The 25979-nt window shown below is 35.7% G+C and overlaps 2 protein-coding genes across 3 annotated transcripts; one reads left to right on the forward strand and one right to left on the reverse strand.

Moving 5' to 3' along the window:
* Positions 1–214: 214 nt before the first annotated feature.
* LOC113783640 (mitochondrial proton/calcium exchanger protein-like) lies at positions 215–10787 on the reverse strand. Of its 2 annotated transcripts, none has more exons than XM_027329834.1 (15): positions 10527–10787; positions 8403–9066; positions 7959–8271; positions 6880–7026; positions 6606–6694; positions 6424–6516; positions 4753–4879; positions 3332–3396; positions 3045–3219; positions 2283–2474; positions 2151–2198; positions 1923–2069; positions 1699–1781; positions 1163–1278; positions 215–588 (listed from the first exon to the last, which is right to left on the reverse strand). In XM_027329834.1, the coding sequence occupies exons 2-15, from the start codon at positions 8990–8992 to the stop codon at positions 506–508; spliced, it is 2268 nt and encodes a 755-aa protein (XP_027185635.1). In that variant the 5' UTR covers positions 8993–9066; positions 10527–10787; the 3' UTR covers positions 215–505. The 2 variants fall into 2 exon arrangements, with proteins under 2 accessions (XP_027185635.1, XP_027185634.1); XM_027329833.1 differs by having other exon boundaries at positions 8403–9104.
* A 4058-nt stretch (positions 10788–14845) lies between these two features.
* On the forward strand, positions 14846–24332 carry LOC113783125 (acetolactate synthase small subunit 1, chloroplastic-like). The gene is made up of 12 exons (XM_027329171.1): positions 14846–15126; positions 16104–16317; positions 17258–17341; positions 18370–18438; positions 18878–18961; positions 19390–19542; positions 20118–20204; positions 20358–20462; positions 20560–20682; positions 21731–21883; positions 23029–23094; positions 24018–24332. Exons 1-12 carry the CDS (start codon positions 14852–14854, stop codon positions 24099–24101), a joined length of 1497 nt encoding a protein of 498 aa, XP_027184972.1. The 5' UTR covers positions 14846–14851; the 3' UTR covers positions 24102–24332.
* Positions 24333–25979: the final 1647 nt, after the last annotated feature.

Consider the following 25979-nt stretch of genomic DNA (forward strand, 5'->3'; position numbering starts at 1 on the left):
GTTTAAGAAAAACGTAAAAATTTTCTGTTAGAAAACTATAATTTAAACATCACAATACGAGGCGGTTTTCAACTAGCCTCTATATAGCCTCTGAAGGTCCGCCAAATCCTGATTTCGTTGCATCTATGAAGCATTCTTATTAACCTCGCTTGCTCCCCTACATCAAATGCAACACCTACTCCAATCTTACCCATGTAGAATCACTCATCCTGCATTCTGAATGCATTTTATCTAAATTTTATACGAGATTGATGTGTCCGTATCATCCACAAAAAATTTACAACTCCAAATCCGCAGTCGCGGATTGAGTTCAGGAATGCCATATGCATCATTTTACTCTCTATATTGCAATAAATGTCAAACAGTAATAAATGTCTCCAACCCATTGATACTTCAAGCGGTCACCATGACAGTACGTAGAATCGAGAGCTTTTGTAGCTTTCCGTAAATGTACCTGGTAACCAGAAAAATGTTGAAGTCATGACATTGCTTCTGTGAGTTTTTGTCATGTTTTGCCAGCTTCAGTTGTTTCACTTTCTTCAGTTTGACTGCCTAGCTTGACAATATCTTCCACAAGGATTTTTCCTTCTGTTGCAGATACAAACATAGACTTAATGAATATCAAAGTCATGACTAATTCAGGATTCTGACATAATTATGAAGAAATAAAACATAAGAGGCTCTTCTAAGCCATCAAAACCACAGAGGATTGCAGAGAATTGCGGAGGCTCTATGAGCAAAAGAGCTACCAAAGGAAAGGGATGCAGTCTCTCCCTTGGCTTTTTAGACACAAGCAACATTTGAAATGTAAATGCAGCTTTCACAAGACAAGTTTTGTCAGAGTGCTTAACAAGACAAGTTTTAACTCTAGATTCCACTGTGTCTTAAAAGGAGAAGCATCTCCCTCCACCCAGAAAAGGAAAAAGAAAAGGAGATGTATCTCAAGATTTTACAACTCCCAAGTCTTCGTTTTTTGGTCCATTCTCCTTTATCTTATTGAAGTAAGGGCTAATGCAGTTGGGCTATCAATGTAAAACTAAACCAACAAGTTCTTTTCCTTTAAATTTTTCATTTCAGGTGAAGGGTGGAAGGGGGTGTTCAATAATGTTGCCAAGTGAAAATATCAGACAACAAAAATAAGAGAACAATGTTCATAACTAACCTTTGTCTTTGGAAAGTTTATTTATAAGTTCTTCAATACCCTCTTTACCGAAGGTGTCCTTAAGGTACATGGCAGCAGATGCTACTTCCTCGGGTGTGACTTTGCCATCATAGTCCCTGCCCAACACATTCAAAATCTCAAACATCATACACGTGATAGGAATGTTTCCTTGCTACATAAGATTGGTGAATCTTAGAAGAGACTATGATCAAATACTTCCAACGAAAAATGTAGAATACTTTAAAAAAAAAAAAAAAAACATAAAACCCAAACAAATATTGGATGCATGTACCAGAAGGTCTACTGAGAAGTACTATGCCACAAACTAGCATAGAAACATCAGCTGATCAATCAAGTTCACACACTTACCAAGACAATACCAATTTGTCCAGTCAATTTGGACAGGTAGATGGCTACTATTACTTGTGTCACTTGTGCGGCTCTAAATAAGTTGCACAAATAGATTCATATATGCACCAGAACAAAGCTTAATCATGCAAAAGATTTTAGACACGAATTATAGCCTGTTACCATACCTATCGAGCAAACGCCAACGATCACCGATTGTGGCATCCACAACATCAATTTCTTTTTCAAGCTTTTGAAGCATAGTATCAACCTGAAATTGGGAAGCCAACAAAAAAGTTGATTGTCTAAACACAGAAAATGCTTCAACCAAAAGGTATGTAGCCACCTTTAGCAAAGAAATCAAGGAAAATACTGAAAGTCTGTGGGAATTAAAATCATAAACCATCTTTACCCTGTCTCTGAGTGCTGAATAAACTTTGTCACCTAAAGCCCTCTCTACAGCTTGGTTGCTGTCTTCCCTAGCTGCTCTGTATGCCTTCTTTGCTTCTTCTGCACCATCTGTACCTTCTTTCTCCACCATGCTATTATACAACTCTATCTGCAAAAGAAAACTGTCAGCACAAAAAGAAGATTATCACCTCTAAGATTGCAACTGTATGCAGAAATAGTCTTAGAGTACCTCCTTGTTAACAAGTCTCAGGAATTCTTCACGTTCCTTGCTCACGGACTGGAAGAGAACAAAAAAAATAAAGCAAGTAAAAATCTTAATTGGACAAAGAAGCTACCTAGAAACAGCAGATTGGATGCTTACAGAAGCTGATGCTAAAACAGCCAATGCTTTACTGATTTCACAAAGCTGCTCTTGTTTATCCAAAATCGCTGCTTTCATCTGTTGAGCTTCTTTCATTGTTGGAGACGTCATCTCTTCCAAAGCCACATCCTTCTGCTTTTCAATCGACTCCTTAATCCTCGCATGCTCTTTTTCCTCTTTCTGCTCTTCCTCCTGTTCATTTACTACTTTAAAATGAATAACATAGAAGATAATGGCCTAAAAGAACCTATTGTTTATAGGAAGAAAGGCAAAGGCCAAAAGGAAACTTGTCAAGCAGAAGAAATAGCAAACAAGAAGTATACGTTTACAACCAACAAACTATAAGGTCTGAAGCTGAAGAAGTATCTTCAGTTGTGCCCCCATAAAAACTGATAAGAGCATCGTGGAGATCTATGTATGAATTACTGAGGCCTATTAGAGTTCAAATGCAATCTAAAGCTAGATTTGGGATAATGTCTCTGAGTGGTGGGAGAACATTACAAGTAATTAGAGAAACCTCCTAGTCTACAGGCCCACTAGACAGAAGTCCATATCATCCAAGAACAACCTTCTAAGCATGCTCTGTAGGTTAAAACAAACTTTGAATGCTAATTCAACATAATTTTTATGACCATCTATGAATGGCTACACAAGTAGATATTGCTCCAACTTACAAAAATTTCTAATTCTCCTTTGTATATTCATATAGTTAAATACCACTATAGCTCTCAAAAAATGCCAAGATATATGCGACTGAACAACCTTGATTAGTTCTTCTTGCATTTCCAGGAACTCCAGTTTTCTCCTCCTTTCTGCAGCAGAATCTTCAGAGGGCAAAGATGTAACTTGAACAGTATCCACCAGCTCATCTGGCAAAGATGAGAGCGTTGCTTGAACAGCTTCCTCTGGCTTCACTTTGCCGGCCACCAAAAAGGCTCTGCAAAGAGTAACAAAACAGAAAAAGGAGTGCATTGCTGACGTCCAAAACTGAAAAACTCACACACACAAAAAACAAATATTTATAAATGCACATTTCAAAGTTAAATTACCTAGAAAGAATTAACAATGAAGATGGAACAGAATGATTGAGAGATAAGTCCAGCCAATCCCGTAGCTGCAGATGATAAAAGTAAATTTCTCGTTACATCTTCACTATCTCACCATAAAAATTTCAAAACACAGAAAGTGAATCATCATTCATGGATATAGCTAGAAGTGCAATGTTGGAAGCTCTACTAGATAGAAGTATGATCAAAACCAGGAAGCGCAAATTCATTGCATAAAAGTCACATTCCTTTTATTATCTTCTTCTTCCTCCAACTGATATCAAAGATGCGTGTTCATGACCCAATGAGTTCTAAAAGCAGCTCAAACCAATTTCCAGAGGCAAAGAAAACATAGTGAGAAAATAAACTTGAAGAAGTTATACAGTTTAAGGCAGAATAACAACACTGATCATGAGCAACAAGAGATTCATATTAACAGCTGATCATTTAACTAACAAAAGGAAAATCTTTGCATTGTTTGAGAACAAGCAAACCTATCACAAATTAATGTTGCAGAGGGATTGCAGGCAAGTAGAAATACAAATGAATTTGTGTGCCTGGATAGATGCATTGAATCAAACGTTATATCCAATTACAGAATTTGAATTCCGCAAATTTCAACTTTCAGCTGGTACCATAGCAACTTTTGCTACTGGAATCCAAAAATAAATCTCTAGTGTTTCAACTTTTCTCCCTTCAGATTAGTATAATGAATAGCAGTGTCTTGTAAATGTATATGCATATAAATGGTGTACAACCAATACATCAAAGTGCCAATTCTAGAGTAAAACTTGGCAAGTATTGTCGTCCTCAGTACTCAGATTTTGTTACGCAACAAGACGGAGTGCTAGAGACAATGCCACCAAAGATTTAATAACCTAATAGAGCATTGACATCCACGCTCCACCACCCACCAGAACCTCCTTCCATACCAGTTTCTAAGTCTTGCATTAACAGTATTTCTGATATCACATACTAACCAGGACATTTTACGTCAATGAGTCAGAAGCTTAGCCAACTGTTAAAAGGAACTCTGCAGCTATGTGTGCCCATAGATAGAGTTTGGATGTATCCATCATTACCAAGAGATTTAGCCGACCAAGACTGAATGCTTTTGACCTTTTAACTGGCTCACTTACATGCAACAAAAATCTTCTAAGAACTATAATCCGTATATACCATATGGTAACTTTTGTGACTTCCAACTCCTTGTTCAAACTGTAATTCTAGTTACAAGATGTGATCCTTTGGGGCATCCCTATAGAAATCCAACCAAACAGCTTGCAGGAACGCCAAATGGTTAAAACACTTTCAAAGCCAATGAGTGTGGAATACTATTGATCAACTCTTGCAACAACAAAACTTAATTGTTGTTCATTTGAGATAAAACAAAATTCTAAAAAGAAGAAGGGAAAAAAACTGACCGATTGACGCAATTCATCTGCTGAGACCAATCCGAGCATCCCCCGATCTCGACATGCTTGGCGGAGTTCTTCCTCAGAGAGAGACTCCACACCCTCAGCTTTAATCATCTTATCATCCTCCTTAATCCTACCAAAACAATGAAATCCTGTTCGTGAAATTCTGTGTTTTCATGAACCTCTTGTATTTGCTTTTTCTGCTTTTCAAGATTTCACTATAGAGAAATAAGGCATTAGAATGTTCTCCAAAATGACAAAGAAAACTCTCCTCCACTTCATGATAAAATAAGATACAATAAGATAACTTCGCAATTATGTCCTTTTCTATGAGCATTGTGTTCTGACTCTACATTGGCTTGTCACCTAAGTATTACAGAAAAAATGGCTAAATAGACAAAAACTTTGAGAGTAAATAGAACAATATTGCCATTAGAAACTTGTAAATGGAAGATGAAAACCAGCAATAGGCTTAACAAAATCAAAAACCAACAAGGAATAACAAAAGGCCAAAGTTGGTTAGCTTGTTGAATTGGTCAAACCAAAGACGACTAAGCAGTGTTCATATCTTGATTATCTGCATGGAAGAATAATTCAACCAACAGAGACAAGCAGAACTTTATTTTTTAGATTCTAATATGTCCTGTAGATTTATAAAATTCAGGAGAAATTAGCACACATATTACATTGGGAGGAGGAGAAAAATATACTGACATAGTCAACAATTTCTTAATACCTCAAAACATATTAAAAGAATGTACAACATTGACAAACCCAAGAAAATTATGTGGAGTACATTTGTTCTGGACTATCTGCCCAAACTCTTTAATCAATACTTTGACCAAGGCCCTACACACAACGCACCAAATTTGGTGGATAAGGAACATGAAGTGAGTAGGAAACAAATGACCCAGAACTTTTAACCAATAAACTTCTTCAATTTAAGTAAACCTTGGTTTTAACTCCAAAAGATATGTTGGCATAAAGTCTTTCAAGACGAAGGTATATGGATGATTTACAATATTTGTAGTCCAAACATATAATTCTTCCTTAAATAATTCCCCACTTCTTGTAACATTCAAGTCAACCATATGAAATGGTCTTCCAGAACACTCACGGAGACGTAACACTTTGGCAAATGGCATGGGATCTATTTGACAAGAAAGCCAGAAAACAAACCAACAAAATTATGACATGTTTTATGACATAACATGTCATAACATGATCTTTCAGGAAATAGAGATTTTGATGGTTCTAAAGTGGGCGACATGTTTTATGACATAACATGCTATGGCTTACATCCTACAATATCAAAAGAGTATCTTTTACGCCATCTAACATCATCCTTTAAGCCCCTCAAAGAGTTCAAAGATGCAACTAAAAGACAAAGGTGCAACAAACAGAACTTCAAGCAGCAATTGACAATAATTACCATTTCTTAAGGGGTATATTGTTACTGTTCTTGGATGAAATCGCTGCTGCTAACAAATTAACCCTTAAAAAAACTTTTCTTGTGTTGTGGGACATCCAGAATCCTTGGCAACTAACTTGACCATATACTTGTTAAAGTCCATTAAAATGAAAGCATTCTAAAAGATTTACTTCATAGGAGCAACTGTCTCTGCTAAAGCATTAAGATATAACCATTCAAAATTCAAAATATGCACTTCAACTTACTTTTGCAGTCTCATGCGGAGCATGTGACGGAGATATGCATCTGTACCAAAAGGTTTGATACCCATGTATTTGCACATGTTCACCAACCGAGGTCTGCATTTAGTGAGACCTTTCTTGGATCAACTCAAAATGATATCGTGCATTCATCAGAAACTAAAAGTCTTCTCTAACAAAAGACTGACCTGCTTATGTTATCCAGAGTAAGCTCATCATTGAACAATTTAGCAAAGGCTAAAATTTCATCATTTGAAACAGTGTTACCCCTTCTAACCTGACAAATAGTACAATGAAGTATGATTTCCCAAAGAATATAAATAAAATGGAGAAAAATAAATTAAAACAATCAATAACAGATAGGTGATATATAAAATTTGAAATCAATATGACAAATTATCACGTAAAGAAACCAATGGATGAAGAAACCAGGAAAAAATTAAGCGAAAAGAAAGGCAATACCTTATCTAAAAATTCATCAAGATCTTCAGCTGTTTTCTTTATTTCTCCACTTCGTAGGTCTTTTACTTCATTTGCCATTTCTTTCACAGTCTCTTGAAGAAACTTTGCATATTCTATCCTGGCGTTTAACTTCCTTTTCAGAGCCTCCTGAAATATCATCAATCAAGTGAAATTTAAGATGCTGGAAGCCACTAGTAAGCAGTATATATGTAGTTTAAGGACCAAAAATTTTCTGAATCGTGTAGACTGAACTTCGTCAATTTAAAGCTTCTATCTATCTTTTTTCAAGTTACGACCATGCAGATGCGGAGGTATTCAAAAAATTGAAATGATATCTGTCCAATTAAACAATTGGTCAAATTCTCAATATTTGACCATCTTGTCTTTCCCATCCTTTTAGATGAGAGTTCAAGCCCATCATAATCAACCACCATAAAAGAGCTTCCTAATCACTTGGAAGAAAAACAAATCATTTTGGGCTGTGTGCTCATTTCACTTTCTAAATCTTCTCTTGGATCACAAATTAATGGTTTCAAGAATTAAGAAATTCTAGTATGGTAGTGAAATAGAGAAATGAGCAACTGACATGCTTAAATCTTAAGTTTCATAATTTCAAATTAAATCAAGATGCAAAACTAACTAAAGTAGGCATCTTCTAAGTCAAAGAGAAAAAACCAAAAAACAAATGTTGCAACTTTAGTTAGGTTGAATGGTAGAAATCCTCAACCAACAGAGCGAATATTTACAAGTGAGGGTTAATGGTGTTTAAATTTCCTTTTTCCACAGCTGGTTCAGTAATAAAATTGTGTAAATTGTTGAGTTTAACAATGAACATCAACTTCCAATTAGATTCTCTGCTACCACCAACTTCCAATGATGGATCACAATCACCAACCTCTCAGTGCAAATTTCAGCCCTTGACAAAGTTCAGAAAGAAGCATATTATGAGGTTATCACTTACATGGCTTCCAGATCCGTGAAAAGTGCAGATGAACAAACAGACTGAAATACTTTGTTAAAACTCAGATGAATGAGCAGAAATCATGGGAAATATATGGTGACAAAATCAAAACTATTACCTGTTCTTTCATCTTGTCCTGGAAAGTTGATGGCAACATGTTGGGAAACAATTTCAGGAATACTGGCAGCAATAACTCCATGAATGGAACTATAATAAAAACTGCAAAAGGAACCAGCCTGAAAATGTCGGCTGTTGTCCGCGTTAGTTGCTGTCTCTCTCTCCTAGAAAGACCCTTCCCACTAGCAAGTTTGTACAGCAACTTAGAGCTTATCCTCACATCAGCCCAGAGTAGTTTCGTACCCAGCCAATAATGTTGCATTGTAGTCTTGAATTCATCTTTCCAATGCCGAAGCTTCTTAGCCCAGTCCTCCCTGGATGAAGGGTAGAAAAATTGAAAGACAACGGAGATAAAATTCCTTCTGGTATCTTTCTTCCGTTTTTGGGGTGGGGGCATGGGTTTCAGGGGAGGGGGGATGTTGACTGAAATGCACAAAACTTTAACCTGCTCATAGAAGCTACAGCTTTCAAAGCAGGACCAATTCCTAAAAGCATTGCCCAAATTCTCTTTATCATAGGTTTGGCATCCTTCTGGGTATCCTGAAGCTGCTTAGCTTTTGCTTTGGCTTTAACAGTGCTCAAACCCTCAACTGCCTGATCACATTCTTCTGGGGAAGCTTCCTTCTTCTGTTTGACAGTTGACTCTTCATTTTTATTATCATCTTGACCCAGATCAGGTTGCCCTGCTGCAGCTGTGGAATACTGGCGGGTATATTCGGTTATCCACTTAACTCCTAAAGAAGACCCTCCAATGCCATTCCTACTACCCAAATTCGGTATCATGCAAGAGTTATGCCTAAGATATCCACTTGCCACATTAGTCAACAACTCATCTTTGGTTAAATTTGGTTCTGTTTCATTTGTTTGATCACAAGTGGAGGATGCATATCTAACTCCCCTGCTCTGATTCCATGAATCAGGAATCATTGATGAACTCCCATGCTCAAAGCTTGAACAACAATGAAGCAAGTATTTGGGCCAGTTGAGGGAATCAAAGAAGTATTTTTTCCTCCATAGTATTGCTCTTGAAGCCATTATGAAAAAAACTTGCTCCCCTTTTGCATATAGTCAAGGCAACAGAAAGACGAGTCCCCGTCGATAAGGAAGATCTGCAGAAGTTTCGGATATGTAGAAGAGATAAAGAATGCTACAAATGAGATACCATAACAAGGTATTAGAAAACCAGGAGTACCAAAGTTTTAGATTGTGATTACAAAACATGTGTAGTGATGTTTTCTAATGTTTTTATTTAGGCATTTCTTCTAAATTTTTTGTTTATGTCGACCCCCCTCTTCTGTTAGGATCATTAGACAGCTGAACATCATTAACTTGGTAGCACTTCATTGCACATTTCTAGCAGCACAGGAAGTAATGACCAGACGCTAGAATTTTGTCACTTGAAAATTAAATGTCCGATAAAGCTGGCTAAAAGTTTGAATGTTCCGTTTGACAGCAAAAGCTGCAAATTAACTCCTGACAGCCTATTTATAATTTCATCAGGAGATACGCTATTCTTAGACTCTGGGCTCTTCTATATTTTCAGCCGTAGTCCTTACTTCACCATCATATCATTGCCTAGTCAACATATAATTTCCAACACAGAAATGTACATGCATATATTGAGCAAGACAACAAACACATATTGAGCAAGATGCACAAACACATTCTCCAGCTACATATACTTGTCTTGGAATTTGCAGTTAAGAACATCTACACATAGATTGATAGCTTACATTTTTAAATTTAGTCGCCAAAGGTAACATCACTTACATTTTCCTGTATCTGAAACAATACATATCATAACTCCACATAACCAACCTGTTCACATCAATAAGCGTAAAGAAATCAAAAGAGACAAGAAGAAACAAGATTCATGTTCTAATTTTTTAACCTTTGACTATAGTTTCCAGTTGCCTTTAATCAAGAAAGCTCCATTACCTCATCCCATCCTTGCTTGAAAATGGTTTTGTTAAGCTCAATTCAGTTGTAAGCCAAAACGTACTTATTTCTATTCCTTCATTTACTTATTATACGTCAATATATCTCTTCACAAAAAAAAAAAGCAAGAAAACGTGCAACATTCCAGCTGAAATTGAGTCAGCGAATCACTCATTAAGTTTGGATTGCTTCTCGCGCTGCTTATATTCAACATCAAGTTTTCACAAACCAACCTGAATATATATTTCTCGAAATTCATACAAGCTACAAGGTCTTGAAGATGCCGGTTTTCTAGCTTCAAAATTTGAAACCTCCACTAACTAATTACTGTTGGGGCGAACTCATTCCTCGGGAAGCTTTGAAATGATTGTTTATACTGCTCCTCCCAACAAATTCAAATAGGTAAATACTGAAAACCAATGTGATCCTCAAATTCTAGCAACTATCAAAATCACAATACCAAAACCTAAAGCACATTGACTAACAAATAACAAACAAATATGTAAGGAAAATAACAAAAGCGCAATATACTCGATACATAATCCAAGACCTACGCAATTACAGCTAAACATTCAAGAGATGAACAACAAAATTTGCAATAAAAGAAGAAATTCAACGGAAATAAGCGAACCTGAGATAAGATGATGATCGATTGATTGAAAGCTTCGCGGTCTGCTTTCAGTTTTCTGTTAGCTAATGGAGTAGCAAGGACTAGTAAAAACTGGAAGAATTTTGCTTGTTACAGTGTGTGAGTGCGTGTCTGCGTGTGTGTATTGTGTGTGTATATTCTGGATTTAGTACGATTTCCTAATTACGATTAATGTTGATTAATTTAGTAATTACTTGGAAATGGGCCCAGAAGAGCAGGATTGTAGAGGAGGACAAGTGTGGAAATTGGTGAAGGCGAGCGAGACAGCAGCGAGAGAATATACCGGGTCTGGGCCATTTGTATCCCAGGGCAAAATCAAATTTGACTTCTTCTCTTTCTTAGAACTAAAATTCTTGTAGTATCTTTTATTTCGGCCTTGTTTGGATTGCGGTTTTCCGTCAGAAAATTACGTCATTTTTCGTGATCACATTTCCCTATTAACTTTTTCCCTCACATATATCAAATCGCTACAGTGATTTTTCCATGAAAAATGCAATCCAAACACAACCGAATTCGTTTTTCTTGTTGAAAAGATAATTTTAGTTTATGAAGATTATTATTAGGAAAATGTAAATTGTTGGCATTCAAGTTCGGCTAATTAAGTTATCAAGTCGAGCTTAACGAGGCAAAAATTGTGTTTGAGCTCAACTTATTAAAATTATTCTGAATTCGAACACGAGTTTGAGTTCCTCATGTAATATAAACGAGTCAAGCTCAAATGAGCTCAAACTAAATAAAAAAAAAACTTAAATGTGTTTGAATGTATTATATAACTTTGCAATTCAAAAAATATAACCAATTTAATTTGCTTATTGAATGAGAAAAATTTCACTAAATATAAGAAAATTCCCAATATTTAAACAAAACAAAATCCTAAACAATCAAAACAAGATAAATCTACATAATTACTAAGAGAAATTAGTAATAGTAGCTTGAATAAATGCACAAACGAGTCTAAACGAATTATTCGCATGCCAAGCTGTTTAGAAAATAAACCCAATTTTCATATTTGAGCTTGGCTCATTTAATTAAATGAACGAAACCAAACTCAAACTTATAACATTCAAGTCGAGTTGAGCTCACGAACCACTTGCTGTTTAGAAAATGAACCCAATTTCATATTTGAGCTTGGCTCATTTAATTAAATGAATGAGCCAAACGCGAATTTATACCATTCAAGTCGAGCTGAGCTCATGAGCTGCTGCTGTTTAGAACTCTTAACCTATAGTCCAAAGAGGACATCCATGCCACGATGTGCATGTGTGTGTGTGTGTTTTTTATTAAGTAAGCTTTTTTCTTTCTTTTCTGGACAAAGTTGCACATGACCCAAAAGTACTTGAAGAACTTGTTAGGAGCTTTTAAAAGGCGAAGTTTCAAAAACCTCCCATAGGGTTCTAATTGTTTCACTTAGCATCCCTTATTTAAAACCTTTTGTAATATTTGCACACCATTTTAAAATATAATATTAAAAATACTTTTGAGATCAAATTTTTGCCCTTTTCTTGTTGTTTTCTTAATTATCATAATGTACCAATTTTATCTTTTTAACTTTTGTAAATTTGGTCAATTTAGTCCTTTAATAGAAATCAAGAGGCTGATAATGGAGTCGAGTGAGTCTTTAATACTTTTTGTGTCATTGGTTTGGACAAGAAAACCTAATTTGCAATACTCGTAAAAATAACTTGAAATATTTTATAATAATAAAATTAACTTTTGGCACTAACTTGAAATTAGCATGAACTCACAAGCAAGTCTGTTTGGATGGTATGTTTTTTGTGAATAATTCTTTAGGAATTACTGTATACATCTTAAATAAAACACTGATGTATTGAAAAATAACCCTTTTCCCACCGCCCACCACCACCAGCAGCACCATCTATTCTCCTCCTCTCTTCACCACTACCCACCGCCTCTTTTTCGTTCCTTTTCTACCACTTACTCCTCCTCCACTTCCCCCTCTTTCCCCTGCCCCTTCCCTCTTCCTCCCCTATTAGGAGACCTCCCTCATTTTTTCCTTCCATCTTTTCTCCTATTTTCTTCTCTCATTTCCCTTCCCTTCCCCTGCAAGGCCGCAACGAGATCTATTCACGATTTCATCTTGGAGGGGAAAGGTGGATTATAAAACAAGGCCTGAGCAGCACTGAATGGATTTATTACTAAAATTTAATGGATTCAGATTTTAACATGTTCAGATATGTTTGATAATAAAAAATTGAATGTCTAATTTAATTAAGTGGCACTAAATTTTTTAAACAAAACTTGATCCCAAAAATAAGTGATGGGATATTCACTTATTAATTAATGTGATATATAATCAAATGTATCAAATTTAATACTTAACAATTCAATAATTTAATATATTCAGATTTCAGACTTTAGTTTTATCAAAGGCATCCTTAGTCATAATTGAGAAGTGGTAATGTTTATGTTATCTCAACAGGAATTTAACATGTCTCATCTTTATCTGTTAAATTGCTTATTTTCATAATTACCGAATTCCTATTGGTTAGAGTAAGAAACGGCGTTCTTTTAGGGAGAGAGGGGATGGGGTGTTTGTCAGTACTGAGTTTTAGGCTTGCGGTAGTATGTAGTTCATGAACTCATTTTATGAACTATTATCCATCCACTGACTCAGCAAATGAAAGGACCGTAATTCCTCGTCCCATTTCCAAAGAAAGGGTTATCTCGGCCTATAGAGGATCGGATATATGTCAAACAATTGAGATTCTTTTGTTTCCTTTATTGTCAAAGAGGGGCTCTTCAGGGACCCTTTTTTTTTTTTTTTTTTTCCTTCACTTAGGGATGTTTCAATTTTTATTGGGTCAGACTAATTCCCTAAGGCTAGCAGAACTTCACTCAAGGATGCCAGCGAGTTACCTTACGGGAGTTGAATCCGAAATCTCGCAGTTAAAATTGACGACTAGTTCCGATCGAGCTACTCGTGACAGGTCCTTAGGGATTTAAAATTGTTCATTTTCATCCTTTATATAACTAGAGGAATGTGCTGTGACTCAATCTTTGTGTTAACAATTTAGTTAAATCAATTTTATTTTTTTTCCTCTTCATCCCTATTTTGTCATTTTGTTGGATTGCCTAAAAAACCAACCATTATCATATATTCCATGCTTTTGACAAACATCATACATTACATGCTTTTTCAGTTTGTCAAGAAACCATCTTCCGTCAAACAAACAAAGTTAGAAACCACCAAAGTTAATATGGGAACGATGTTCTGTCACTTCAATCGAGTCACTAAGCACCAAAGTTAGCAAAACCATTCATTGCATGTAGGCAAAGAAAACACGACCTTCCCTCACTTTCGCTTTGACAAAAATTAGTGAAACCATGCAGTGCACTTAAGTACCAAAGAAAAAGACCTTCCGTCACTTTTATTTGATCATGAAGTATCCCGTTTGGATTGCTAATTTTTTTGAAATTTTTGTGAAAAGGGCACCGTAGCGATTTGATGTGTATAAGGTAAAAAGATAATTGAAAATTATGTTTTCAAAGAACGTAATTGGGAAAAAAAAAACTTAATCCAATCAAGGCCACCGGTACACGTTTGATACATTCCAAAGCCTGTCAATGAGGAAAGCATTATTAAATTCGCAAATCTCCAATGACTGTATGTATTGTTGATACTGACTGATTCTTGTTCTAAAACTCATTTTTAACAAGTTTTTGAAAAACATTTTGAAAAAAATTTTAAAATTTTTTTGATCACTTTTTTACTCACGCATATTATTATATGGATTACTTTTTTTTTTTTTTCTATATTGACAATTTGTATACTGTCAGTCCGTTAGATGTATGATAACAATACAAAATTTAAATTTAAAATTTAACTTTTATATATATATATATCATGAACGTAACGGTAATAGTATATAGATTTACTCATATTATTTCATTACGGTATATTTTTCAATAAAAAAACTCTAATTGAATCTGTGTTCCGAACAATGAAAATTCAATAGAAGGGGTTAAAACGTCAACATAACAGAATCACATGTGCGTCGGCCAGTAATGCTTTCCCGGTTTTGTCCAAGCCCCAGTTCTTCTGCAATTATTAAACTATTAATAGTACCATCAAGTATGATTTCGTTTTACTATTAATTAACACCAAAAACACATGCTCTAAACTAACACCCCCGAAGCTACGTGAATATACCCAAACTGTCCACGTGTCCTGCCACTCTTCCCCGGTCACAATCATACAACGTGAACCATCTGGTGACAATATCATTTCCGGACTCACTAGTTAAATATTGGCCTCTGTAGAGCAGCCACCAAAACCAGACAGCGCTATGGCCACAGCGGCGCTGTACAGCCTGTACCATGGCCGGTTAAAAACCAATGCGCCACCGCAATCGCTGCCGCGGCAACTGCTGTGTAATGCTAAAGCAGAGCTAGGAATTTTGAGGCCTAGAGCCGAGAGGTTATGGATGAATCCCCGTCTTGTTGTACATGCAGTTGCTGCTAGTGAAAGTGGAAAGGGAAGAGGTGGCACTGAAAATGCAGCTGCCGTTTCTGTCGCGAAAACCTCCGCGCCGCCGTCTCCTCCTCCAGCTCGTCCTTCCCGGTACGAGTGTGAATGTATATTCTGTTGATTGCTTAAAACGAAGTTTTTGAATTTCTGGCGGCTGTACTGTTCTATATCTGATAATGCTGCATAATGTTGTTGGTGAATCATTGAATTAGGATGAATTCTCGTTTTATTTGAGGAAAAAACTGTCTCTGTTTATGGGTAATTAGCTGAAACAATGATGAAAATTTGCTGCTTTGGTACCTCAGGTGTCAAGTTCTCACTTTTTTCTTTTAACCCATTAACTCAAGAGTTTTTTCTTGCATACTTTTGTAGGAATGCAGTTTTTTTTTCTTTTTTTTTTTTGAACCAGATATGTTTCTGAAGTTAACCCAAACCTTAGTTACTTTAACACTACCGTCCACAAAAGTATGGTTGGTGAATTTTCTTCTGCGTTTGTGGCCTATGAAAAGGCAGCATAATCTAGATTATTTGTATCATTGGATCTTTCAACAAGAAATTGTTTCTGAACGTATTACAGCACAGCATCTTATTTTCGACATATTCTCTAGCCAATGATAAATTTTGTTCAAATTTTATCTGATACTGTTCATTGGCTAAGCTTGTCAATCTTCTGGGCTATCTGATCTGTGATTGGCGTTCTCCTCATTTTTTATGTGGAACGAATGTGTTGCCTTTTCCTCTTCATTCCCTTTGGAGTCAAGAGAGTTCGAAATTGGGTTTTTAAGCTCATTGAACCAACCGGAAAGAATCAGCCGCTCTAGAAACCTGTGATTGGTTGAGCACTGATGTTGACAGCTGAGCTTAAATTATTGAGGAGAAATGCATTCGTGAGAGTTGTAAGTTGTGTAGTTGAAATACTTGAGCAAGAATCCTAATATATAGATATGAATTTGTTCAATTAATTGTGCCAGTAGCTTGATCTTTCTTGTAACTGTTCAACTCCTGTGCAACATCTGTTGAGCTACAATTTGCTGTACAGTTTTTGAAATAAGTGCACTCATATATCTCAGGGTGAAACGTCATACAATCTCAGTTTTTGTTGGAGATGAAAGTGGAATAATAAATCGAATTGCTGGTGTTTTTGCTCGGAGGGGTTACAACATTGAGTCTCTTGCTGTTGGATTAAACAAAGATAAGGCCCTCTTTACAATAGTTGTCTCTGGAACTGAAAAGACTTTGCAACAAGTTGTAGAACAACTCAACAAGCTTGTGAACGTCTTGAAGGTAATAAATCAGGTGTCCTGAGAAAAGGTTTTTAAGGGAGTATGTGAGGTAACTAGGCAACCAGATTGCTCAATAACCATAATTTTTAACTTATCACATGATAATGTTCTTTTCTGAAGTGTTTAGGAGTTTAATTTAGTGAGTTGATTGTTGATGCATGATGCTTTACTTGTGCATAAATAAAAAAATCTAAGCACGTACATGCATGGGAATTACATTTGCTTGATTATATTAAATTATATTTACTGTTTTGATTCATTCTGGTTCGGAGGCCAAATAAATACAAAAAAACGTCTTAGTGGTTGAAGGCTGCTTGCTGAGGGAATCTTTTAGCTAAGCCTACATTTCAAATTCAAGATAAAACCTATGATAAGGATTGCAAAGCCAATTTAGGCATGCAAAAAGAAATAGAGTATGGTTTTCTCCATGCATTATTATTGAATCGCTTAAGTAACACTTTGTCACTCATGAAATTCATTGTTACCTGAAGGATCTACGTTGACTTCTGCCTTATGTGCAAAAAAGCTGAACAGACTTATATATGCTTTCGTACTCCACCATGATTCAGGCTGCAGCATTGTTGAAATCCTTGCTAGTAGTCATGTTCCAAGATGGAGAATTTCCAAGGCAGTCGAACTGTTATTATGAGTATAGGAATTGTTGATGGAAAGGAAGAAAAATACTGAAACCCTGGGAACACCGTTACATTTTAGAATTCTGACACTAATAGAGGGAAGGAAATAGCAACATATTTGAAGGATTAAAAGGCATCATAAGTCAGAGGAAGAGGGACATCTATGTAGCTAGAATACGTTATAATGTATTCTTAAATTTGTCTCTGCTTCCCTTTTTGTGATCAAAAGTGATGTCTGGACTCTGGTTGAGCTGCATTTCTTTTTGCTCTTCATCATTCCTGATTTATTGTCAAACAATATATCAGGTGGAAGATCTGTCCAGAGAACCACAAGTCGAACGTGAACTGATGCTCATAAAGCTCCACGCAGATTCAAAAACAATAGCGGAAGTATGTAAACAAATTTCTCTTTCCTTTGTTTACTGTAGCCATGCTTTTTATTTTTAGTGTCTTTGGAGGACATGTATGGATACCTTGTTAGTGTCCTTTATAGCACCTTTTCACTGCTACATTTGATGGATTAACTACCTTCGACATTGGTCAAATCCCTATCAAATTTTTTTCCTTCTACACAAACTGTGTTGAAAGTCCAATATAAGTGAAAAGATCTTTGAATTAGAATTTAATCCTTGTTTTTGGTGTCTTATAGGATAACAGGAATGCATCATGCAAATCTTTCTTTCTCATGTATGAGTGGATAAATCTTTTGATCAAATTGATAGAGTCCTAACTTCTCCTTGAGCAGTAATATGAATGAGCCATTAGTTTTGTTACAAACCCTTAGATGCACAGGTTGCCATTTACAACTAAGCTAGTAAAAGTCTATTCCAAGGTTGACCTTTTTTTTAAACCCAGAAATGAGCTGAAAGGTCAACCTTGAGCTTAGATTCACTAATTGGCTAACTTGTGCTATACTTTTACATATTTAAATTAAGTGTTGGTTACGATCCTGATATTGCAGATAGTAATAAAGTATGATACGCAAGGACACACACACTCTCTCTCTCTCTCTCTCACACACACACACAGGGATGTCTACAGAGAAGACAAAGAAGCAATGTGAAAATGGAAATGATGCAGTCACTATTAATGTCTTTATGGAAGCAAAATGTCATCCTTAATGCTTTAATTTATAAGCTCGGCATCTGCCTAGGAACACATACCTAAAATTTTATAGAAATACCTGTCAACATCACCCTCTTTTTTAACTTTTTTTTGTTATTTATTTAAAGCACATATCTGATTGTAAGGCATATATGGAACTTAAAATCTAATCATCTTGAAGCATATTTGATTTTGGTAACTTTTTGCTATCCCATATAAATAAATCGTGGATTCCTTGGCCTCAAAGTATCCATGGGTGCCTGTTTATGTTTGATGGGACAATTAAAGTTTTCAAAATTGATTTCTATATTCAGGTCATGTGGTTGAAGGATATTTTCAGAGCAAAAATCGTGGACATATCAGAGCATTTTCTGACTGTTGAGGTAACAACATAACTTTTATTGGTTTTGTTTGTATTCTAAAAGTTATGCTGAAAGTCCAATTTGGTTTACTAAATGCTTTGATTTTAACGTATTTGCAATGGGAACATTGTTAGCATAATGAGGGATCCTCTGATCTGAGATAGATATCCTAAAGAAGGGCGTAGTTGGGGTTAAGATTTGGTGAGTCCAGAAGCAGAGAAAAACCATGGAAAAGTCATTTTATTGGTTTTATATTATAAGTTATTCACACAAACACTTTAGATTCAGATGAGAAACTATTTAAGAGGTATAAATCTTACTAGGACCAAAATTTTCAACATGTTGTTGCATTTTCATCACATTTTATTTAACTACGGATTTGAATGTACTATTTCAAGGTATTAAGGCTGGATTAGGTGATGGAGAATCTAGCTAATGCCATTTCTTATGTTATATTCAGGTCACTGGAGACCCTGGAAAGACGGCTGCTGTTCTAAGAAATTTTAGCAAGTTTGGAATTAAAGAACTTGCAAGAACTGGAAGGGTTGATTCTTCATTTTTAAGTGCTTAACATAGTCTTTTATGAATTGTCAACAACTTGTGTGGAGTATACACTGATTCCTGAAGTTTGCAATGGCTTTTAATCTGACTTGTGGTTCCTTAACCTGTAATATAGTGGGTTGTTAAGAATGTGTTTATTTATTCGAGATTCTATGATCTCTTCATCAAGTTAAGGTCACTAGTGATCTTCCATACAAATGATGAAGAAAATCCATAGTTACTTTGGGAATGTCTATTATATTTCTCAGTTTTTTGCCTACCAAACTAATTCAAGGATCATAGGACTAATTATTGTCACCAACTCTATGAAGGTTCCAGTCTTCATCCCTTTATTTGTCTATGTCTATTTAATTGAATTTAATAGCATTATTTGAACTTTATGCTGACATCGAAGATTGATGCTACTTGAAGATTGCTTTAAGGAGAGAAAAGATGGGTGAGACAGCTCCTTTTTGGAGGTTTTCTGCAGCTTCATATCCAGATCTTGAGGGAACAGTACCTGCTCGACCAATTTTAAAGAATAGAGATAGACTGTCCGGTGGAAACTCCAGTGACCCCCCAAGAGTACATACTTTATCACATGATTTTTGTGCTATTTGCATCGTCTTGTGTGCACAATAATTGTCTTTTACGGGGTGGTTTATAAACTTATTTCACGTCTGAAAAAATTACAATATTCAATAAAAGTAGGTGTAATATTTGTTACATTAATCCAGATTACATTTTGAGACTGCTATGTTTCAGCCTCATTGAACATTCTTTTTGTGCTGAGATTGGGAATTTTTTTTTAAAAATACTACTAAGGCCTTTGTCTTTATTTCAGATTGAAATTTGGAGTAGGAAAAGTAAGGCTTAGTGCCCTTTAATTGATGCATACAAGAGAAGCCTTGAAACTTAAGCTCATCAATTTGAAGCATTGCATATTTCAGCAGCACTTCACGTAGTCTTGTTTGACCATTTCGTGTCTTTTTAGGTTGAAAGATGACTATAATGCAAATTTGAGTTCCATCTTGTTATTTCTGTATCAGGTGGTTCAATAACATAAATGGAAGATGCTTTTGTTCTATTTGTCAAGAACTGGAATTACTTTTTCATTATTAAACTTTCTTGGTTTAAGCATGCTTTACTGTTTCCCACAGGGCGATGTCTATCCTGTGGAACCTGATGACAACTACGTAGCAAATCAAGTTCTTGATGCCAACTGGGGTGTTCTATATGATGAAGATGTAAGAAACTTTCTAGTTCTTTTGATTCTGTTCTTCTCCCCCTGCTGACTTTTTTTTGGGTCATTGCAAATCATTTAAAGCAATAGACGGTATTCTCATTCATTCTTTTGTTCTTATGCATATTGCAATCTTTCTCTCATTCTATTGCTACAGTCAAATGGACTTCGATCACACACTTTGTCGATGCTTGTTAATGACTCACCTGGAGTTCTGAATCTAGTCACAGGGGTTATATCTAGGAGAGGCTATAATGTTCAGGTCTCTATTGCTTCACCTAATTCACCTTTTTGGGTGATTTTTTTTCCTTATCTATATGCAAGTATTACTAATGATTCCATTTACTGTTTGGGTTCAGAGCCTTGCTGTAGGTCCTGCAGAAAAGGAAGGGGTTTCACGCATTACAACTGTTGTTCCTGGAACTAATGAAACTATTGGTAAATTGGTGCAGCAATTCTACAAGTTGGTAGATGTCCATGAGGTGAGAATTATACATCTTCTGGCGTTTGATAACTGCCCTTTTTAAATCTGAATTGCTCAATGGCTTATTAACTTGAAGAAAGCTACTTCTTCTGATGTTCTGGAGTGCCATTGAAATATGATAAGCATGAGATATTAAGGACTTGAATGGTTTGCCTTTCAGAATGTACTATGATCGTACTGTATTTAATTAATGCTTTTAATTTTAGTAGTGTCTACCCCATATATGCCATTATATTAGTGATTTAAGTAGTATTCTATTTATTCCATGATCATCTTATTTTTCTCTAAATAGTAAGTTTAGACCTGTATATTATTGGTGGCAGCAGTATTTTTTCATCAGGATCCAAATTCTTGCCAGATTGTAGTATTATTGGTGGCTCGATGTTACAAAGTATTGTACTGGCATCTAGTGACTGATCAAATGCTTTTGTTTTTGGCCTCAATTTAAAGGCATGCTAGAATTAAGGAGACCAAGAGCCTACAAGTGTTTAGGTCGTTTAATTAAGACTTCATCTGCTTTTTTCTTTGTTTCTTTTTCTTTTTCTTTTTCTGTGAATAATCTCCTGAATGTTTACAAAAGGTTTTGAAATCCTAACACTAGGAAAACCTCAATAATGAAAAGGTTTGATGGTGGTTCAATTGCTATTCTTGTCCATTATGAGAATTGTGTTTGCTTAGCAGTTCTCAACACCTTTTTTTTTTTGAGCTTTGGTATTGTATTTTCTTTTGAGTAGTTAATAATGATATATATTCAAGCTTAGGCACAGGATTTGCAGCTTTCAAGTCCTTGATTCAAAATTTGAACTGCAACTTTGCTTAAAGGTTTCCTTAGTTCCTAAGATTTCTTGGCCTGGGAGTTTTAAGTTTGGTCAAAATTATGAAGTGTTGTACTAGATCTTGTGTAAGAATTTTGCTGAAATTGTCTTTTCCTGATGCTCTCTTCTTTCTTTCAACTTTACTACGCATCTGATCATCTGTCTTAAATAGTTTCTACCAGAAATATTTTCTAATATCCATAATCTCTTTGTTGGTGTTGCATTGCTCAGGTTCAAGATATCACGCCCTTGCCGTTTGCGGAGAGGGAACTGATGTTAATCAAGGTTGCTGTGAATGCTGCAGCTAGGAGGGACGTCCTTGATATTGCCAGTATTTTCCGAGCTAAACCAGTTGATGTATCTGACCATACAATAACATTAGAGGTAATTTTTTTCGTTCACATTTTTGGTTATCTTTTCATTTTAGTAGTTTGCCAGGTACAGATATGTATGTATGTAGGTAGGTAGGTAGGTAGGTAGGTAGGTGTGTATGTATGTACATATGTATGCACATAATACATACATACATACATATGTATGTATGTATGTATGTATGTATGTACATATGTGTATGTATGTACGTATGTATGCACATAATACATATGTACATATGTATGTACATACGTACATACGTATGTACATACATTTGTGGGTGCATACATACTTTCTCATTCACAAACTATGTGCTCTCTGTTATTCTTTTTAAAGTGTATTTTCTACCAGGAAAAGCATGTGTTTGTTGCATGTTTAAGGTCACAAAATGAAAAATAGTGGTTTGTGAGCTTTGTTTGGGATATAATGATCCTCTAGATTAGGGACATTTATGTTCCCAGTTCTACATTATGTAAATGGTTGTCAAGTTAGTGAACTTTCAATACACCATACTATTGTTTGGTAGGCAAAATAGATGCATGAAATTGAAAAGAAACCTTAAATATAGTCAGCCTACAAAAGCTAGTAACTTGTAAACCTTCTACGCAGATGTTCAACAAAAGGAGGAGAATCATGTTAGTCAGCAATTTTGCGGTTTTTTCCTTTCCTGCGGGAAGGACATAGATTCCTTGAACACATTCATCTAACTTTTGTGGATAGGAATTTAATTCATTTAACAAAACAAGGTTATAATTGCTTGGTGATCTTTAGATACTGGGTTTAAATTATTTCCTGTAGATTTTTCTGGTTGCTTGGAGTTTAAAGTAACCTGTTTTTTTTTTTTGAGTTTGTCTTGTATGCTGTAAAAGTTGATGGGATGGAGGTTAGTTTGGCATTTACAGTCTTAATTTCTTTGTGTACCATTCATTTTTTTTTTTTCAATTTTGAACAAATAGTGCAACATTTAGGTGATAAAACAAGCTTTTGGAGGCTTCCTCCTCACTTTGTGATAGTTATGGCCTGCTCGAGCTTCCAATCTTTATCTGACCATTTCCTCTTGTGATTACTACCTATCTCTTCATGCTTTTCTGATACTGTTGTTTTTCAAGAGATGATTTTCTGTTGTTTTAATTTTTTTTTCTATATGATTGTTCCAGCTCACCGGAGATTTCAATAAGATGCTTGCATTGCAGAAATTGTTGGAGCCTTATGGGATTTGTGAGGTTGGTTAGCTTGTCCATGTAGCTTCTGATTCTCAGTAACAAGCTAATTTTTAAAGTATGGCCCTGCATATGTTGCTTCTCATTGGGCATGTCTAGGTTTCTCATTTTTCCATTTCTTCTTTTAACGGGTTCTGGATGAATAATGATATTCGCTGCCCTTCTTAGCTGTTAGCACACTTCTACTATGCATTTTGAAGCCAAATGACAAGGATGTTGAGTAGGCGAAATACATAGTTTGGGTGTGGAAGAAGCTAAAACGGGGGTGATTGATATCATCTCTAAATAAAATAGAAAATGATATGAATGCCCTTCAATGAGCGTAGAAACTGAAATTGATACAAGGAAATTCTATCGGCATCTGTTGCAGTCACCATTATGTCCGATCCTAAGTTGTAATAGGATTTAAGCGCAATCATCCAGGTTGTATTTGAGATGACTAATTTACTCCTACTTACCAACTAAATGAACAAATATATATTTAAAGTAGAATTTACTATAGTCATATCAATAATTTGTATTCATACGGCCTACATCTTTGCCAAACTAGATGCCTCGCTTGAGATGATATGAATAGATACTAGGCTTTGCCAGGCAGCCATTATCATTTGGGAATCATTTCACATGCTCAAGGCATTTAAAACTGTATGCTACTCTCCGAGTTCTTCGTTCAATGTATCTATAGATTTTGCTTTTTGCATAGCTGGATTCCAATGTTATGCTTGCTTGGATTTTTCTATCTTTCTCATTATCTGCCACCCCCAGTTTTACTTTGTAAAAATGCATTTCAGCACCTGCCTTTCCATGTAGAACCATATGATATAAATGCCAGTATAGCACATTATAGAAGGCCTAAATCCTCATAGGCCTTAAATAGAATTACAGAATATGACGTCTTCCTCAGTGAAAACTCAATTGTTTTTCAGGTGGCAAGGACTGGACGAGTTGCATTGGTGCGAGAATCAGGTGTGGATTCTACATCGCTTCGAGGGTACCCTCTTCCTTTATAGTAATCGTATATGATCTCATTGCAACCTAGAGAAAAAACTAGCAGTGTGGATGAAACTTCAGTCTTAGGTTTATAGAGAAGGGGCTAAGTGACAGATTTTGTGCCTTTCTTTAGTTGAGGAATCTTGTTTATCATGAAAGGGTACTTCTTTTTCCGGATAAGTCCTCCTTGTAGTGTTGTACAATTATGCAATGTTATATCAGGAACGTTACAGATAGACATTTCCAATCAAGATACTTTTCAAGAACTGGCAATATATTCCTCTTTGGATGCCATTGCTCAAGATTGCCCTCTTCTCCCCCGTGTACACAGATGCACGGGGACATGAACTTTGTTAGGATATTCTTATTTAGAGTCGACAATAGCAAAATTTGTTGAGGGATTATAGTGCCAATGATCAATCCAGCATAAAAGCTTTCTGGAAGGTACTGCACAATTCTTGCCGTAATACTTTACTAGAAGAGCAGGCTAAAGAGGTCGCAAACTTAAAACAGCTCACGGTACCCATTTGGCAGCTCACTCTTTTAACTCCTGTATTTGAAGACGTACAAGAATTGGGAGCTCATTTTTTGGTATTTCATTACTAATTGATGATCTGATCACAACGGCAGTTGTCTGGTTTAGCACTACCACCTTTTAGGGTCGTCTGTATTTTACTTAATACACGTTCCCTCTTTAAGTTTGTTCATCTGAAACTGTGTCCGATAAGATTTCCTTGCGAGTTATTTTTTGTCATCTTAACCTTCCTCTCGTACCATGGAAGATGGCATATCAAAATTGGCACAAAAGACATTGTGCAATATGTACTCTATTTTCTCACGCGAAAAGCAGCAGCTCATGCAAGATTGGTGTCTAAGTCATGGTTCACTGCATGGCAGACGTGCCATAATTTGTGTTTCGTTGAACCCACCTGTGCAAGAAGTTCAACATGAACCATTTGAATGATGAAAATAACACCCTAAAATTCCAGTTTTGTGGACAAAGTCTTGCTGAATTACAGTGAACATAACAACTGGACATGCAAACTTGAGCAGAATACGAGTTTTTCTGGATATGCGAACTCAAGCTGAATATGAGTGTTTCATATGATTCAGCTCATCTTTGTCGATGAATGAATGAAGATTGCCGCAGAAAGTGGCTTGAAAAAGCTCCAACTCCGTACATTCTTGAAACTAAATCCCTTGAAGATTTGGATTTAAAATGGTGCAAGCTTGACCAGCAAGGGGTAATGTGTTGCAATCTTCGATAATTAGTTCTCAAGTTTGTTAATTTAAGCAATGAAGTGTTTCAAAAGATAATCTCCCAAGAACCAGTTAATTGAATATCTGGAGATATGTCTGTGCAAGGGTTTGAGAAAGATTAAGGTAACTAGACTTGGAAAACTTGTTTGCTATTCTGGGATGCAAAGTCTTGAAGGTAATAATTAGAGGTGGCAATTTGTCCCAAGTCCCAATGGGTTACCCATGCCCATGGGACTTTGGGCGGGATGGGTACTGGAATTTGATATTGAGTTTAAAATGGGACAAATCCCAATTGTACCCATTAATTGATGGGAAATTTTGGAAAATACTTGGGTACCCATTGGGCTCAAATAGCAAGGGCTCCGTTTGGATTAGCTGTTTTTGGGGGGTGTTTTTGAAATATTTTATTGTAGCAGTGTATATGAAAAATTTTTACTATAAAATTTTTTTGAAATATTTGATATACTAATATGGATGAGATGTTTTTTGAGTTATTGTATATTACTGTAACATTGTATTTGAAAAACTTATTTTTTGGAAAAAATAGCCAATCCAAACGGAGTCTTAGATTCAAAAATTATCTTTAACAATTTTTATAATCATACCAGCGAATATAATCTAGTAGTCTTTCTAGTCAT

Source organism: Coffea eugenioides, chromosome 9, assembly GCF_003713205.1.
Source record: "Coffea eugenioides isolate CCC68of chromosome 9, Ceug_1.0, whole genome shotgun sequence".
Classification (NCBI taxonomy): domain Eukaryota; kingdom Viridiplantae; phylum Streptophyta; class Magnoliopsida; order Gentianales; family Rubiaceae; genus Coffea; species Coffea eugenioides.

Coding starts and splice junctions, on each gene's coding strand:
- LOC113783640 (XM_027329834.1), bottom strand. CDS start 8,992: ATGGCTTCAAGAGCAATACTATGGAGGAAAAAATACTTCTTTGATTCC. Junction 6,695..6,879: donor TTGATGAATTTTTAGATAAG/GTATTGCCTTTC, acceptor ACTATTTGTCAG/GTTAGAAGGGGTAACACTGT. Junction 1,279..1,698: donor CGTTGGCGTTTGCTCGATAG/GTATGGTAACAG, acceptor TGTGTTGGGCAG/GGACTATGATGGCAAAGTCA.
- LOC113783125 (XM_027329171.1), top strand. CDS start 14,852: ATGGCCACAGCGGCGCTGTACAGCCTGTACCATGGCCGGTTAAAAACC. Junction 16,318..17,257: donor AGCTTGTGAACGTCTTGAAG/GTAATAAATCAG, acceptor ACAATATATCAG/GTGGAAGATCTGTCCAGAGA. Junction 19,543..20,117: donor ACTCCAGTGACCCCCCAAGA/GTACATACTTTA, acceptor TGTTTCCCACAG/GGCGATGTCTATCCTGTGGA.